General features: G+C 37.6%; 1 protein-coding gene across 4 annotated transcripts in view; it reads right to left on the bottom strand.

Annotated features, from left to right (window-relative positions):
- Positions 1 to 3,443: 3,443 nt before the first annotated feature.
- Positions 3,444 to 19,300, bottom strand: part of zgc:162952 (PKc_LIMK_like_unk domain-containing protein) — a 38,518-nt gene continuing 22,661 nt past the window's right edge. For all 4 annotated transcript variants that reach the window (XM_044196931.1, XM_044196930.1, XM_044196932.1 and 1 more), the window contains 4 exons: positions 9,581 to 9,754; positions 9,017 to 9,100; positions 7,525 to 7,611; positions 3,444 to 5,545 (listed from right to left, as the gene is read on the bottom strand). In XM_044196931.1, coding sequence (XP_044052866.1) covers positions 5,441 to 5,545; positions 7,525 to 7,611; positions 9,017 to 9,100; positions 9,581 to 9,754 — 450 coding nt within the window. In that variant the 3' untranslated portion in view covers positions 3,444 to 5,440. The remainder of the gene's footprint in view (positions 5,546 to 7,524; positions 7,612 to 9,016; positions 9,101 to 9,580; positions 9,755 to 19,300) is intronic.

Genomic DNA, 19,300 nt, shown 5'->3' with positions numbered 1-19,300 from the left:
AGTCTGGACAACTAGGTGTTTCAAAGGGACACCTCGCTTTGGTCCATTAATTGGTAATATTTCCATTATGTTTCCACACTGATTATGCTAAAAAGCTTTGCTTCAAAGACACGTAATTAACATGGTCAACAGATCCCAGAAAGGTATGAAGTGCTCCAGGAAGCAGACATCAAAGCAATTTGGCGACAGCCCCTGCAACAGATGTTTGTTAGATCCCAATTTAAGATTAAATAGCAAACATAGTTCAACATATAACTCAGCAATTATTAAGGATTAATGAAGGTTTGACGTTTTTGTTTTTAGTGAAACGGGTCCACAACTGTTGGATGGATTGCCATGAAAATTTGTACTGACATTCATGTCCCCCTCAGGATCAATTGAAATAACTTTGGTGATCCCTTAATTTTTCTCTAGTGCCACCATCAGGTGAACATTTCAATTTGTGCCATACTTTGGTTTATGACCAAACAGCTGCAAAATTAATGACATTCCCATCAGCCTCAGTCATACTTTGGGTTTAGTGGTAAGTAGCAAATATTAGCATGCTAACACGTGAAACTAAGATGATGAACATGGCAAACATTACCTCCTAAACATCTGCATGTTAGCATTGTCATTGTGAGCATGTTAGTATGTTGACATCAGCTTTTTGCTCAAAGCATGTCTGTGCCTAAGTTCAGCCTCACAAAGCTGCTAGCATGGCTGTAGACTAGTACACGATGGGTACACTCCCAACTCCACACCCTCTTCCAAACACCTTATTTGCATCTCTCTATGACCTCCTATCATAGATCCTTTAATGAACAAATCTGGTAACACAAGTCACTCTCTGTCATGGCATTCCACTGAAACATTAAAACAGTATATGAAGGATTATGGTATTGGTGATACTTGATCCTTCTTCTCTCAAGTACACCACTCCCATTCACAACTTGGCTTCTTTTTAACTAGCAAAACACTTTTTTTTTTAGAAATTCTCAAATTCACCTGATCACTATAAGTGAGCATGCACCAGGCTCAACAGATCACTTGTACAGAAACCATTTTCTAGATGGCGATTCAACACATCTCTGCTTAAATACAATGCCTTTGATAGTTACATCAAAAGAGAATGGGCATTCTTCATGGAAATATATGATTCTTCAAATACATCTCTCCATCACCTCTCTGGGAAACAGGGAAAGCCGTTTTAAGGGGCATGGTCATCTCATATTCATCTTATAAAAAGAAAAAGGAACAACAAACTTAACTTGAATTGGAAGTACAAATCAGAGAACTTAAAAAGGCTTACACCACCACTCCTACTGAAACCTTCTTTCCTTCACAGATGCAAATTATTCTCATAAATCTTCACAGTCACAGCTGGGTAGTTGGGTGACTTCCACTTTATAATGAAATAAAATATATGGTGGGTTTTTTACAGGCAAGGTTTAAGAGGATCTTGAACGATATTTCTTCACATACAGTTTTGTGTGTATGTATTGTCAGCTTGTCATTTTTCTCGTCTTTGTCTATTTTTCTTACGTATTGTGTATTTATTTCTCTTACTTGTAATGTCTGTGTTCTTTGTGCTTGTGTCTCATGCATGAATGAAGCTGTGGATATGAGAGTCTGAGGGGTAAAAGGAAAGAAACAGCAACATAAAAATTAACAAGCATTATCCATTAACATGGCTAGATTTGGACATAGTGGTCTTCCGGGTGGTTCATTGAAATGATGGGATGCTCTGGAGCTTCACTGGATGTGTTCCTCTGGTCAGCACTTGTGTCCCAATCAGGTCACAAACACGTTTGAAGATATAGCTTCCTGCCCTTGATTAACTGGATTTCGTTTTAGCTCTGTTGTCAAAACTAAGAATATCTTTGACAGAGTTGTCCATAGTCTTTTAAATTAATTGTTAAGGGTTGTTACTTGTTGTCTATTGTCCAGCTGAGGCCAAAGCTGGAAGGTGTTACAATACCTTCAGACATGATGGATGGGGTCTGGGTTTGTGCTGAAAAAAGTGCTGTGGAGCACAAATAACAATTGCTAAGTAATGCATCATTTATCATACTAAATGGATGCAGGCACAGTAAGCATTTCACTGTTTGGTTTGGTTAAATACGTAATGTTACTTCTCTGGTGCCAAGCCTCGTGTAGATAGTATATATAGTATATTTGCCACTGTGATGGCCACACCTGCTGCAACGCAACTGATTTGAATGTTTCAGATTACACATGCATAAGACAACAGATAAATGACATATACCTTTTGTTTCATACATCATACTCGTAGTTTATTTAGTATTTGGGAGGGAGGGTTGAATAGATTATAGATTATGTTTATTTCTTTGGAAGATATTACTTTTGTGATGCTCTTGTTTTGGTTAATCATTTGTCAGTATATTTCCAACTGTGTTGTTGTATTTGTTGTTTGGTTTGTCTTTAAATAAAACCCCCCTTTTTTAAATCCACCAGTGACTCCACATGCCTGCCAGCTCCATCCCTCATAGTCACCCATCTACATATTGTTATAAATATAGAAATAAATAAATGTACATATTGGTGACAAATTAATGGAAAAACCTGAATAAATGAGTGGAGAAACATAATGTATTGTATGCAGATGCTACCACACAGGGCACAAGGGCTCACCGAATGTTTGATGTAAATGATGTGAATCGTATGCTATGGCCTTTACAGTCATCAGATCTCGATCCAACTCAACACCTATGGGAGCAACATGTTAGACTGTGCTCTACACCACCGTCACAACACCAAATGAGGGAATATTCTTTAGAAGAATGCTGTTCATCCCTCCAGTAGACTTCACACACTCAGTAACCGTAGGGATTTATTTTGCCACCCAGTGGTAGTGAGGAGCAACTGTGATTATTGTACCTATGTAAAAAGTGGATGACATGCTAATTTCACTTGACAGCTCAATATCACTAGGTCATATATCATATTCCTTTGGCCAGTTTATTTCTGATATGGACACAGCTACTGTAGGAAAGAGCAAATATAGACAGATTCATTCTATTAAAAAAATGCAAAGACTTGAGATTTTGTGACTGGACAGATCGCTCTCCCTTCTCCCAGTTGGAGGCAATGCTTGACACTATGGGTCTCTTGACAACAGCTCCACCTGGGGTTGTATTAAATTTTACCCCCTGCCTGCCACGAGGGAAGCCTCACAGTCCCACAGGGTCCTGCCTTTCAACAATACACAATAACACAAATAATCTTGTATGAATATTAGAATCAGATAGAGTGCACATTATGATATTGAATGTATATTAAGAGGCAATATTAACGTGTAAAAGAAAATACATATTCTTTAAAATATTTGCTGAGTAATGTTTCCTTTCTTACTTTTGATCCAGTTCAAAATATAAACAGCTTTATTATTGATTGTCAGTTAATTGAATGAAGAAAGTCTCCCAATAAATTGCACACAGATATTCATGTAAAATGGGACTGAAACTTTATTTTTCAACTGTTATTTAAGAAAATTAAATGAAAAGGGTTCCATTAGTTTTCCACAATGGAATGTGAAAAATGAAACAGCGAGCTCTGAAAAACACTCTGAATGCAGATTGATATTTATAGTCACTCTGAGCAGAATGTCTAAAAAGCTTTTTCCCTTTTCAGACATTGTTTTCCTTCTCTCTGTTTCACAATTTCTGTATGTGTTCACTTGTATTTCATTATTCTTTTTTTCCACTATTTTATCACTTGCGTGTATGTGCAAGAAAACTAAACCTGTATTTCTGAAGTTTGAGAACTAACTTACGGAACTGTTTCCTTCAATCAATTTAAAGGTCCAGTGTGTAAAACAAGAGGAGCTATTGGCAGAAATGGAATATAATATTAAGTATGTTTTCATTAGTGTATAATCGCCTGAAAATAAGAATTGTTGCGTTTTCATTACCTTAGAATAAGCAGTTTTTATCTACATAGGGGGCGGGTCCCCTTCCACGGAGGTCGACATGTTGCACCGCCATGTTTCTACAGTAGTCCAGAACGGACAAACCAATCACTAACTCTAGATAGGGCCTTTCATGTTTTTTCGAGAGGCCACTGTAGCTTCTCCTACACACTTGGAAGTGGAGGGGGAGGCAAGCGGTATTCAAATGGTTGCAAACTGCAATTTCACTGCCAGATGCGACTAAATCCTACACACTGGACCTTTAATAGGATAGAAACCAAATGTGGCTTTTGTGAGAGTTTTGTTGTAGCTGCCTGAAAAATCATTGAGACCACACACAAACCAGAAAGTAGTAAATACTGGTAAACTTAAAAGAATGTGGACCCTTTCAATCTCAAAAAAGATGGCAGAATTTTTAAAAAATGTGAGCAAAAGAGAAAAGCTTAAATATTTACACGCTTATATTCAATTCAGTAACTTAATAAACTCAGAAAAATAACGACAAAATATGACAAAGCAAAAAGAGAACCACTTTTTGTGATGTCATTGTTGAGAAATGTATGGTTCTTTTGAGCAAAATCCACCGGTTAAATCAAAAATGCAAAGTCATTATGCTGAATAAAGACTAAAGTCCTAAAACATGTTTTCGTTGTTACTGAAAAGCTGATATGTCGGAGGTTTTCAGTGTTATTCAAGACAAATATAATTTTACGGAAATAATAAATAGCTTAAAATGAGACCAACATTTAATATGACCATGAATGTGAACCGTGAACCTGAACACGCATGTTTGCGGTTTCTGTCAACTTTTGTTTCTGTTCAACTCTTCAAAGTCTACACGACAACTTAAAATCTCTTCAGCTCCAGATTTATTTGTCATATATTTGTTGCGTGCATCCATGACTGCTCTGCTTTCTGAAACAGTCTTCTGTCCCATCTAATGTGAAATGATGTCTGGCGATCTGTTTGTTAGAGAGCAGACCATTCTCGCTCAGTTAACCAATGCAATTTCCTGTTGGAGAAGTGCTGAAGCAGAGTCCAGGCCTGCAGAATCAAAAGGGACGGGCAAGCAGATAGAAGAGGCAGAAAATACATCAACAGACTTGATCATCTGTGTCGTTGGTTACAAACAAACCACTCACAAAGAACAGGAAGAGAGGATAAGACCTTTTAGTCAAGTAAGACGTGCAGCAAAAAAAAAAAAAAATATATATATATATATAACAGACCATACTGTATATTCACTTCTATAAGTCAAACTACTATTCATCTGTACACAAATGTGTCAAAGCAAAGTGTCCATGAGAAGTCAGGAGAGTTTCCACTGCCCTCCAAAAACACATCTAGTATATCTGCACCACCTCAGTTAAGACAAGTTCAGCCATGGTCATGTGTTGTGCAGTGGAGGAGAGTGATGCCACAGAGGGTTGAAATATTTTGGGTTTTTTGTTCGGGTTCAGTCCAGCTTCCTGTCCAGACATTGCCGAATAATCCCAGATGCTCCGGTCCTGTTGCTGGATGACGGACGACTCAGCTCGTGGTCAGATCAGATTTTGGCGGCGGCTCCAGACTCTCAGCGACTTCTCCCAACTCATCCAGCAGCTCTGTGAACGCTGGCCGTCTGAAGGACTCCAGCTTAGATTGGAGGAGAAGAGAGTGGCTCTGTGAGGCTATGTCTACTTCTGGGAGTTTGACTTATTGATCAGTATTTCATTGGTATCACTCAGTGGTGGCAGAAATATTCAGATTCTTTACTTAAGTAAAAGTAGCAATAGCACAATGTGAAAATACTGCCCTTCTGTTCAAACTCTTACTTATGACAAAATACATATTTTCCTTAAACTATCAAAAGTAAAATACCTCTGAATGCAGAAAAATGCCCTCTGTGAGTGTTATATAGTATTTGATTATTATATTGTTACATTAATCAGTTGTTATCATTGATATCATTGATTGTGGTCATTTTGACCACTTTATATATAGTTGTGTAGTTTAAGCAATAACAATGCATCATATTTTATAAGCTTATTATATGTTTTGTATGTGAAATCTTAATCTGTAATGTAGCAAAATGCAAGTATAGTTAAAATATTCAATTAAAGTACAAGTACCTCAAAAAGCATCTCAGTACTGTAGTTGAGTGAATGCACATAGTTACTCCACCATTGGTCCATCATTTCCAACATTTCAATCATTGGTAATGTTTTGAATGCAGACATGTTAATGTGCAGCATGTTTACTGACCGAATAAAAACTTATACTCAAAGTCTTGCAGAAAGACTTATAATGTAATGCTTTTACTTTTAAACCATATGTTATTTATATCATCAATTGCCTAACAGTCCTGAAAGTTTTACTTTTTCATTAAGTAACTTTCAAACGTTAAAGTCACTACAATTTCTCATTTTCTTTAAGCAGCAACAGTTGCCGGTCTGAGGCACATTTGAACTACAGTAGAGCCCTGTGTCCACCAGGGGACCCCTAAATGAACACAACACAAGTAAAAGGTCTAAACATTTTTCTGCCATGATTTCAGTCTTTAAGGACATTTCCTTCCTTTTGTTTTGTTTTATTTTTGCATTTTCTATAAAATCATTATGTGAGCATATAATGATGATGTGATGATGTGTGATGAGTAATGAGATGCCAGAGTAGTAGGATGTTCACTGAATAAGATCATTCATGTCAGGTTTTAGGAGTTTGTCCCAGTGGGTCATTGGGCACCTTAACCTATACATGATGCAGACAGTCCTCTTTGTTTCTATCGGGTGTACTACACTTCAGCGTGGCCGGCTAAAGTTTGCGGCAATAAGCAGAATTTGATTATCCACATTATTAATATGATAATATAAGGTAAAGTAACATCCAATTTAACCTCAGTTGCCAGTTTGTTAGGTCCACCTGGCTAACTAATTAATGCAGTCTAATACAACATGCTGCTAATGTTCATAATGTTGAGTTTTTGTTGAAACTGTTTCGAAGAGGTGGAAGAAAAGATATAAATTAACCAGATAAAAGTTAAACAATATCTGTATGATATGGTTTTCTTTTAATGGTAAGTGCAAGAGCCACACATAATTAGCCTTCATCTTAAAGGGGCACTCCAATGATTTTACACATGGGGTTCAGTCATGAGTAGTACACCTAAGAAAAAAGTGGTATAATGTCTTCTGAGGTTCTAGAAGGAGCTTTCCAAAGTTTGAAAAAAAAAAAAAAAAAAACCCTTATTAAGTTATCAGGGTTATCTTGTTTTAGTCTTGACACTCAAAATTTTTAACAGAAAGCCTGTCTGAGTTTGCAAGAAGTTGGCAGTTGGGAGGCAATTGGGGTCTAATGAAAGATTATTATTAAGCATTATGGAAACTGTAGGATCCAGTGTTTTTGGAGCTTGACTCCTAGGGGAAAAGAGTCAGGACATCTCAGCCTCTGCTGCTTTGATTTTGATCAGATTAAAATTCACCTGTAATAACCCATCTAATAGTACGATAAAACACACCAGTCTTAGACCTTTTTATTAATATTGCTTTTTCTGTTCAACGAGGCTAAAACAATGCTGTAACCTTGTTTTTGTATTACTACTGTATTTTTATATGTAAACCCTTCTATCTACCTACCATACAGCAGCTGGCTGCTAACTCCAGGAGACGCTGAGGACAGTCAGTCACCAGCTCCCTGAATGCATTCACATTCAGCCCATAGTCCTGAAATACATTAACATCAACAGTCACTGCAGCATGGGCACACATTGTACACACTGTACACATTTTACTACACTTACCAAGGATGTGTCATGTGCAACACATCCATGTACTGTAACAATGAACATTTGTATCTTTTTCACACCCTGGGATAACTTGATAACAACACATATTAACATAACATATGCTGCTAGTCACATGCTGTTTGCAAGAGGAACACTAATTTGTCGTGGCTTATACATGATACATAAGATAAGGTTTGAGACTCATGGACTCACATTGACTCGTTTTTTAGGTCAATACCTACCATTAAAAATTGCTAATGGCTGATACTTTATGCCAGTATTGAATATTCATACATTACCATTTCCATGTCCTTAAATCAAGTAAAACTCAAGCAGTAGATTGACATTTTGAGAAATACGCATGTTAATTTTCTTGAGATGTGAGATGAGAAGATCAATACCACTCTCATGTCTGTGGGTTAAGTACTGTATGGAGCTTAACATAAAGACTGGAAACAGCTAGCCCGGCTTACCGCAAAGTTCAACAATATGCCTACCAACGTCTCTAAAGCTCACTTACTGTATTAACATGTTGAATCTTGTTTGCTTAAGCTGTGCACAAACAAAATGAAATAAAATGTAAAAACAACAATTTGTGGTTGCATGGTGGAGCTATAATCATTTCTTGGTAAACAAGAGTCTTCTACAAGCGAATGGTCTCATATCAGAAGCAGAAAGAAAGCATTAAATTAAATATATTTCTTTTAGGGGGAATTTAATCTAGCACTGAAATGATTAGTTGATTAACTGATTAACAGAAACTTAAGAAAAACTATTTTAATCTGTGAAAAATTGTTCTTAACTCAAGGTTCACTTACTAGCTTTCTTCCAGGGCTTTTGGCCGTAACATTAGAGATTGGAACATTAAAATGTCCCCCACATATTCAACCACTTGTTATCAAGTGACTGAAGTTCTGTACTTAGGTCATGTAACTCATGAGCAACTTCCATTCGCTGAAGGTGAATATGATCAAAAGCTCTGAATGATTTTATAAGTATTCATGGCTATTTTAGCACAGATCAATCAAAAATGCCAAACATTCACTGGTCCCAGCTTCTAAAATGTGAAGATTTGCTTTTTTCCTCAATTTTATATCATTGTTTTAGTTATGAACTGTAGCAAGCAATTTACATCACCTTGAGGTCTGGGAAACTGTGATGGGGATTGTCATGTTCTATACAAAACAATTAAGTGAATATAACCAGTGCAAACTTAGTATCAGGTAAATATATTGCCAACCACTGATATGACATCCTTTTCAAGATTGTGTGTGTGTGTGTGTATAATTGTTTTCCCATTGGAAGAAGCCTGATGTGATAATGGGGTTCTTATTGAGCTCTACCTGTGTTCTTGGTAGTATCTCTGGGTCAGCAGGGATCCTGGCCAGGATTTCACACAGCACAATGCCAAAGGAGAAAACATCCACCTGGAACAAGAAAGATGTGATGCAATAATTGAAGCTGATACCAAGAAATCCCAATCGTATTTGTTGTTTTGAAAAGCAACAAACCGCCCAAAAATATACTTTTAAAGAATAATATACCTAATCAGACATGTAACACTTAGTCTTAAGATTTTTTAGACAATTGATTTAATCAGCAACTATTTTGATAATCCATTAATAACTTTTCAAACACCAAACATTACTAAGCTTCTCACTTGTGAGGATTTTCTGCTTTTCTTTGTCTTATGTGATAGTGGATTGATCATTTTGGGTTTTGGACTGTTGGTCAGAAAAACAAGCTTTGAGATGCCACCTTGGGCTTTAAAAAAAAATTGTATTTTCACTGTTTTCTGACATCTTATAGACTGATTAATAGATTAAACGAGAAAATAATCAGCGAAAAAGGAGTGTGTGTAGTAGAAACAGGAGTGTATATAGTACAAGCAGGCCTTCGTCTGTTACCTTGCGGTCATATGGCTCTCCTCTGAGCATCTCGGGGGCCATCCAAAAGGCTGAGCCCACTAGTGAGAGCTTCCTGCCGGGGTCTTTGACTGGCAGCTCCACCACTTCCCTGGCCAGGCCGAAGTCAGTCACCAGGGCCTCCCGACCCCGAGACGTCACCCGGATCAGACAGTTCTGAGAAAAACAAACAGGGGATACAAGAAAAGAATATTGGTAACACAGGTTAATACAACTGCAGTGTGATATTTTGCCAGCAGAGGGCAGTGTAAGGTTGATATCCGAAGAAGCAGGCAGCATCAACTGTTTCTTTTGTCCACTTTGTCTTTAATTTAAAAAAGTCTTGATCTTTGAATTGCTTTCATTGAGTAAGCATGTGTTCCCTGGAAAGTGAACATTCAGCTGCCAGACAAACAGTCTCTCTTTAGCCTCTCCACTTATCAATAGACTCAATAAGGTCTGTTGTCAGCACCTTTCCAGTACACTAAATAATTCACCCGGACCCCATGTGAAGAGACTCCGTACACAACAAAGACTCAGTGTGGCTGTCTGTGTGGTACTGTACAGGATAGTCTCCATCACACTGACAGGCTGATTTTTAATAAAAAGTTAATAATCTCTGTAGAAAAAAACAAATCATTGTTCATTGATTTTACAGGCTGAGAACTGGAGGTGTGATGAGAGGCAGAAAGTGGGAGAGCTGTAGTTGCATAACAACAGTGGGAGGGCCGAAGTGTGTGTATGAGTGTATATGTGTGTAATGTATATGTGTGATGATGATTCATGCGTCTGATAGAAAATGCAAATATGAAAATGCAATTTGTGTGTTTGCATGTACATAAATCTCGTGAGTTTCCGTTTCTGTTTGTAAGGGTCTGTGTGTGTGTGTGTGTGTGTGTATATGTATGACTGGGTGTGTGTGGAAGTGACATCTCAGCATCTGGCTCCCATTGCACCAGAAGCCTTTTCCATCCAGTAGCCTGTCATTACGAGGCTCTCCAGGGAAAAACTTCAGTCTTCAGTCAGGGAAAAGACTTCACCTCTAAATTTAGCCTCTTTCCAAAGAAAGGAACAGTTTGGGGAACAAAAATGGAAAGCTTTAGTAGATACAGAGAGAGAAAAAAGCAGCTTGTAAGCACTAATTAAAAGGGGCCTCAACTTTTCTGGGAGCTTAAACTCTGATTCAAGTTAACTTGCAGAGTTACTGAGGCGTATTCACAATGACTGCATTTGTTTAGGGGGCTTTGGAATGTAATTTGCCTTTTGGACATCCTAAAAGATTGCCATCAGAAGCTTCACATCTCTTAACTGGATTTGCAGTGGATGACTTAATCCCAGTTAAACTTTCTTCACGCAAATATGAAGTGTAAAACAGAGTTCTTCCTACTTTTAGGCTGGGATAAATCTGACATGGTCTTAAAAAGAAACAAAGTACAAATTCCTGTTTTTCTGATCAGAATTCTGTTAATGTAGGTGGCTGTTTGGCCATTTTTTGATTGATAATTTTATATGCTGGTTGACATATTATCAGTAAAGGTAATGATATTACTGTGACACATTCTTGCCAAACATTGTTTGTAGCAAATATTAGCACTAAGCTTTGATAGCATGATGGCGGATAGCTGCCTCACTGTGCCAAACCTAATGAGATCAGTGAAGGATCAGGGGAGTAACAAGCCAATAATAATGTGAGCTACTAAAATTTATTTTATTCACACAGCAGCCATACTGGATATATGTTCATATTCAGGGTGAGAAATGAGCCTAGCTGGGAATGGGTGCAGATATGGTCTTTTGACAAAAATGAATAGCTAATGTTAGTAGTCTGTTGTACTTCATGTTGTTAAAGCTACATTAATTGATTTTTTTAAACAAATGGCAACATTAGCATTTATTTGGAGTTGTGTTTCTGACCTGGCAATTCCAAAGTACAATATTTACTCTCCTTTTAGCTTTAGTCTCCACCAACTCCTGTAAAAAACATATTTGGCTCTTCAGCTGCAAGTTGTTTGACTTTCTTCAACAGCTAGCCACTAACTTTGTTTGCTGTTTGGAACTGGGCAGGCTGTGTACAGTGGGATTGTCGAAGCTTTTGTTTTTGCTGAAAACAGCTGCCTGCTGTGGCTGGAAACCAGGTTAATGAGAGCGGTGAGAGTGACGAAAACAGTAAACCAAAATAATGAGCTAAAAGATGCTAAAACGCAAATGTTTTAGCTGAGGGGAACTACAGAGTCAGGTGATAATTATCTGTGGGAGCGACCCTTTCACATTATACATATACTGAGTTGACAGTTTATTAGGTACACCTAGCTAAAACTACTGCAGTCTTATACAACAGTCCAGTAATAAATCCTAACTTCATGAAGGTTATAATGTTCAGTTTTTGTTGAAACGGTTTCAGAGAGGTGTCAATTCAACTGTATGGTCATTTTGGAGGCTGTAGTTTGTGGTGCTGTTGAACTGTATTGTTTTCTACAGAGAGGTGTTTCTTTTATTTAGCTTACCCTAACTGATATAAATTGGGTGGACAAAATAATAGAAACACCTGTTACATACTGAAGTATCTCTGTCTAATCTATCCATGTATTAGAAACAGAGGAACAGGGTACGATTTCCTCATCTGACCAGGAGAAACGTTTTACTTAGCACTGCACTCATCTAGGTAAGCCTGCTTTCTCCAAATATTTTATCTAAAGCCTCCACAAACACAATTAGTCAATTTTATAGAAAGCAAATGCATTTGTCATACAGTTTGATACATGAATTAGTTTTCTGAAAAAATTGTAATTATTTCTTGTATCCAGTGAGCTGGATCTGTAAGTACCTGCTTCAGATAGGACAGTTTTTAACAGGTAGAGGGAAAAACTGCAGGAAGACATACTGGTAGATATGTTTTACTAAACATACAATTTGTAGGATTGACTTCAGCAGGATTTCTATTCAGACTAGAGCATAAATTAGCAAAAGTCAGATGCATTGTAACATAACCAACCAAGGCTGTTTTCATAACGACTTCAGCCTGATCTCACTGGAAATTTGTACTTATTTGGATGAAAATAAATGTTAATAAACAACAAACAAACCTGGACGTTTTTTTTTTTAAATACCAAAACCAATGTCAAAATCTTACCATAACCTTAAAGTTGCTATTTGTGTCTTTCAGGCATTTAGGAGCGCGTTGATGCTCCCGCTCACCCAAACAGGTCAGCTGCACCAGTGGCTCCTAGTGTGGACATCCACGCTCTGAGACAAGCTCTTATCTCAGCTGAGGAGCACATCAAGAACATGTTCTCAGAAAATATAACCCTGAAGTTGAAGACTGAGATTAACAGCACAAGGATCAGTTGGGATAATGAGAAGAGGAAACTGATCCTTGAGAACGAGAGCATGCCGAGGCAGAAAGGGCTTCCACGCTGTGCAGGAAGTCAGTGGGTTGGAGAGAGCATTGCGTTTCAATTACACATGGTCATTTGATCTGTTTAATCTCTACATAAATAATATTTATTTTTCAGCTCACAAATGTAATCATGCAGTCAGTTTTTCTGCTGATGATACGATCTTGTATTCCATCGGCCCCAGTGCAAACCAGGCCTCTCTATTTCATTTAAAGCTTGTTCTAAACTCCAAAAAGACAAAATGTGTGCATTTCACAACAGCATGAACCACTGATGTTCCCAAACCTATACATGCTGTAAATGGAGATCTAATTGATACAGTACAGCATTATAAGTACTTAGGAATTTGGTTAAACAGCTAATAACCAGATCACAGGATAGGTTAGCTTTAAGTCACACCACACACCAACTCTGAATTGGTACTGGAGTAAACTGCAACGCAGCTTGAATCAGAGACAGTCAACCCTCTGAGGGACGTGTGTGTGAGTGATGGTTGTTTTGACTGAATGAATTGTCTTGTTGTGGTCTTGTGTATATGTAAGGTCTCTCTTGTAAAATAGATCTTGATCTCAATTATCTCAATTTCCTGAATAAATAACGCTTAACTAACCAACTATTGTTGATATAATAATTATTGATTAGTGCAGCTTTAACTGTATCTCTAAATCAGGACAACTCATTCAATTATGACCATTCACCATGGATCAGTATTATGGATGGACCAATCCAGTTTTTGTAGCCAGAGCATGACGTAAATCAACTATGGCCGCTGTGTGAATAAAGTGAATTGGGACAGAGCCAAATGAGTTGACTCAGGGTGACGTGCGTGGTGGGATAGTTTGGTGCAGGGGAAGAGGCCCCCATGGTGTAGCAACAGCACTTAGTTAGCAACAATCTATTAACATGACAATAGAGTGACTGTCAAGTTGCCTTTGCATTACTGACTGTTTCTTCTGTGAAGCCTGGCAACCAGGGGAGACACACAGCACCTACACAGTGTACACACACACACACACACACACACACATACACACAGACATACAAGCGTACCCACGCATGGGAATGTGGATGAGGAACTGCAATGGCTCTTACAACATGATTGTTACAGTTAATAACTAAGAAAACAGGAATGTCTTAGAAAGTAAAATGTGATTTTACTGTAATGTGTAATGAGTCGCAGTCCCAGACAAGATGTAGATTAGTTGAGCTACAAGAAAAAAAACTTAATAAAGACATTAATATTTTACGGACAGATTAAAAAACTATTGGGAACAATAGAAAATCAATATGAAAAGGACACAGTTATAATATGCAGGAAAATACAGATATTTTATCACACTGATTCAAAACGTTTAATATAATTTATTAGTGACATCAAAATGTTGGAGAGGATTAGAGAAAAGAGATTAAAGCGGCAATAATTTATATTTTTATAATATTGTATTAAATGACAATGTGAAACAATGTGACAATGTGAAACAGGGGCTCGTAGTGATGAACCTACAGAGAATTATCACCTGAATCTGCAGCTCCACTCGGCTAGTGAGTTTCAACTCATTGTTTAGCTGTCCAGCCCACAACTTTTACTGCGTTCACTCTCACCGCTCGCATAGCATCAATTTCAACTGCAGCAGGCAGCTGTTTTAATTGAAAAAGCTCTTAAAACTCACTGTACACGACCTGCCCAGGACCAAACAGCAGACAGACACAGTTAGAGACTAACTGATGAAAATAGTGGAGTATTTAGCAGCTAAAGAGCCAGATATTTCCCTCAAGAGTTGGTAGAGACCAAATACAGAGCTAAAGGGAGAGCGAATATTGGACTTATATTCACCAGGTGGCCAAAACACAACTCCAAATGAATGATAATGTTGCTCTGTAACTGCTGAATGTGTATATAAGCAACTGTTTGCTAAGTTCGTCATGTCAACTTAAAAGGTGATGATATGTAAATGGTGCGTTCACACCTTGTTTCCCACTGCCCCCAAGTGGCCAAAAAGAATCAGTTATTGCAGGTTTAAATTTTAATTTATGATGTGAAGTTAATGGCTGAAAAAACATGTTTCTCACTGTTGAAAAGCACTCTAGCTCCTATTAGTATAAAGCAGGGGTCAGAATTTAGGCTAATTAGGTCAGTGTTGTGTTCACAACTTGTTTTCGCTGCCACCAAGTGGCCAAGAATATCAATTATTGCAGATTTAAAGAAAAAAATTATTACAGAAATTGAAAAAAGTATTGTAAACCTAAAACCATTTCTGATGTAGAACTTGTATTACTTGGTAGAATACCAACAACATTTTTGTGTAGGGATGATACATATTTAATTTATATATTATTTATTTATAATGAGGAAAATTCAAACCTGAAACAAAGTACATTTAAGTTAAAGCTGGAGTGCGGAACTTTTGTCTCCCCCTTCTGGCAGTGAGAGTAATTACACAAACACTGTTGCATGCTTATGAGGTATACCTACAGTGAGCTCGCCCCAGGCTTGTGTTCAGAAATAGTTAAAAAAAATACAGAGAAATGGGGCGCCGGTAGTTCACCTGGTAGAGCACATACCCCATGTACAAGGCTGAGTCCTTACTGCAGCGGCCCGGGTTCAAATCCAAAGCAAAACAAAAAAACAACAATACAGAGAAATTTCCACAGTTCCAAGACAATAATCCATTATTTAGGTAGAGTAAATGTAATAGCTACATAGCCTACTCCAAATATTTTACCAGCCTGTCCAAGAGCAGCATTATCTGTGTCTGCCCTCAGTCCCTTCTCTCAGCACTTTCCAACAAAGAAAAGCTAAAGCTACACCAATGATTATCCATGTTTGTCCTCGCCGTCGATTGCTTTCTTGTTTTAACTGTAATTCTTCCTCTGAACGCTGAGTTTCTTTTTGATCTGGAGCATCAGAAACATTTCTTGGAAGCTTCTTAGCTATTACTCCTAGTTGCTGTAGCCTACTCCGTTGCTACGGTTGCTCCAGAGACATGTAGAGAGAGAGTTGCGTCAACTCGATTCAATTTCAATTCAAGTGGCTCTGTTGGCGTGACTGCATACAACATTGTCAAAGCATACTAACACACACTATACAATCGTAATAAACAAAATAAACAATAAACAATTCTCAAAAATAAACATTTTCTCCAACAGACCTTTTTTTCTCAGCAATGGCGGATTGCGGAGCTCTCTACATGGCTCTGGGTTGCTCCCTGCTTCCGCTCTGGCAAACCAGTCATTGCTGGTTGGCGTAAAACGCATCATTACCGGTGCGCCGGCGCGGGATTGTCGCCACAGACACCAGATTTAAGAACTCCATATACTGCGAAATACAGAGAGATTTACCTGACGGAGACAGGCTTAATCAGCATTGTGTGAATTCCTTTGCCATCGAATGTAACGCACGTTCATTTATATGTAAAAGCCCGCACTCTAGCTTTAAGGAGGAACTTAGAATTACATGAAAGAAGACAGAAGAAAATGTTTCATCGTGACAAACAAATGGGCCTGAACGTAAAACATAATAATTCAATCTCTGACATAAGAAATTAATGTGTATTGGACTTTTGGCATCACCAATTTATTTTGTTTTTTTTTGTTCGTTTGTTTTTTTTATATACAATATATCATGTCTTGCCTGGTGACTTGTCTTTTTTTTTCTTATCTTAACATTTGTGTTTTTATAAAAGGTCATCTTTGAGCTTGCGTATGTTGTTAAAAAATATAGTATTTTTCAGTTTATTGTATTTTCAAGATGACAATAAAAAGGTAAAACACTTTTACAAAACGTAATGTCTAATAAGATACAGAAATCGGTTTTCATTCATTGTGTTTGTTTTGGGTTTTTTTCAAGATGGTTGAGGGTTACCACACCCATACACACTGTATCAGGTAATTGCGTTGCTCTAATACTTTGACTTTTCCTTATTTTACTGTGACTGTGTACACTCTGGCGCTCATTTGGCTTTCCTATGGGACAAGCCCAAGGCATTTGGTAGTTAAAGAGACTAAAAACAAACTGCAAATTACATTTGTGGGGAAAAAACATGTCCTGGGAGGGACTCTCTTAACCCACGGTCTTCTTCCAGCTATGCCATCAGGCCTTTCAAATTCACAGTGAGAACTTAGTCACTTTGGTTTTCTTTGGAAAGATATTTTGTTGGGTAAAAAAAGATACAGGTGTGCATCTAAAGAGAGGCTCAACTAGCTTTTGTAAATGACTGGTTAAGCTATTAGAATGCTATTCAGCTAACACTACAGAAAACATATTACATAAGTTTTTCTTATGTAATATGTATGCATGTATTTATGTATTTCAATGCTGGATGTCAATCATCCCTTATCATCAGTCCTACAAGGCTGGATTCTGTTTTGGAGTACAAAGTTAGAATTTTAAGACTAAAAACATAGTACAGCTGACAAAGCTCCCATTCCAAAGCTCTTTCAAATGCTGCTGAGAAACTCAGCATAACCAGCATATCCTTTGCATGTTCAGCAGGGGCGTTTCTTCGAGTTGACAAGGTTAAGCCCAGACCATCTGGGGCTGAGGACTGGGTGTGTGTGAACCGAAATAAATTTGGGTCGTCCCTGCTGTTCTGTCTGGAACACTACTGCCTAAATTTCATTTAATTTTTCTGCATTGTTAGACTACTGCTGTTTGCTGTGTTGGATGCCTGTTCTCTCGTGTTGCTGGCTGACCTGAGAAGTTAAAAACAGATACTAACATTAATAATGAAATTTAATATATACTAGCTACTTTTCTCAAGACCTAGAGTCTGCTCTTGACTACAGTTCTATTACTTACTAGTGTGCTATTTAATTTGCAGTATATTTTGTGGTGGTCAATGACAGAAAAAACATAACACTTGTATTACTACACTAAAGACTACTTCCTAAACCTAACACAACATCTAGGCTATACTGTATACTACACACTACAGATAAGGTCATTACAGTACAGGGGAACTGTTACCAAAGATGGCTCAGTTACCAATCAAATGGTCTATGCTTATCTGTTGACAAACAGGGAGATGCATAAATGGCAGACACCCAGTGCACCACAAAACTGGTATTCACCATGGAGGTATTAGTAGTAGGCCTATTTATGCAATCCACAGAATCTCTAGTATTAGGAGATGCCTCAAACTTCCGTCTAACAAACTAAAGCCATTAGAGGCTTATGACTGGTGCTCTAATTGCTGAGCTGGTCTGTTTTATTGTCCAACACATTTCAATGTACCACACACAAACGCGCGCACACACACACACACACACACACACACACGGACAGCAGCAGACAGGATGAAGTGTGGCTAAAGAAAGGAAATATTCTTACACCTATTTTATTTTAAACAGAAAAATACAGCCGTGACGTTACACTTTCTGAATTCAAGTTTCACCAAACTAAGAGCAGCTTAACTGCCTCGTTAACTCATCATAACACACATTATTCAAACTCGACAGAAACAAAATAAAACTCACCAAAACCGTCTTGGTTAGTCTTTCCACTGTTCCAACAATCGCTAACTCTGGTTTGATCGAAAGAAATCCTTACAGTTAATTCACAGAGTCAGATGCGACAATATTCTGGCTCTACAGCTGTTTTTCCCGCTGCCTCTCTCCGCCGTTGCTGTCCTCTTTGTGCTCGCTGAGTGAGAGTCGCAGAACAGCGACTTTCAGCGATTCATTTATTTACCTGTCACCTCATGTGATGAAAGAATTTACCTCCATGTCAGGATTTCATGCAGGGCACTACACAAAACAACGTGTGTATTTAAATTAAATTTACAGACTTATTGATGACTTACTGATTTGAGCATGCTGCTACCTTGAATGGGTCTTCACATGGTGAGTAGCTAGATGAGCCTGCTGATTTTGCACCCAAATGCTGCTAAAGATATCATTAGCTTTAATGATGCTGTATTTAAAAAATATGGCATCCTTTAACTGGACCTGAGAAATCACAGTCATTAGTTTTGGGCCTGTCTTGGGGAGCCAAGAGTGACTGATTTTGTAGATATACAAAGATGGACATGAGTATGTGTATTAGCATATGGATACATGAAATAAATATTTGAAATGTTATCCTTAATAAATATTGTGTAACTGACTGCTGAATTTATTTTCAAAATGATAATATAATTGTATTTTATGTTTCCTATTCTACTTATTTGTTTTTCATTTACATTTCTTTTTTATTCATTCCTTGTTATTAATGTTTATTATTTGGAACTTGTAGTTTCTTTGTTTAAGTGTTGTGCTATGTGTCTGCCATAAAAGGTATCAAGACGTTGTTATAAACCTGATGAAAACCTCATAAATAAAACAAAGACAA

The sequence above is a fragment of the Siniperca chuatsi genome, linkage group LG5, assembly GCF_020085105.1.
Source record: "Siniperca chuatsi isolate FFG_IHB_CAS linkage group LG5, ASM2008510v1, whole genome shotgun sequence".
NCBI classification, from domain to species: domain Eukaryota; kingdom Metazoa; phylum Chordata; class Actinopteri; order Centrarchiformes; family Sinipercidae; genus Siniperca; species Siniperca chuatsi.
Note: the sequence above shows the minus strand (reverse complement) of the source record. Positions and strands in the feature narration are given on the sequence as shown.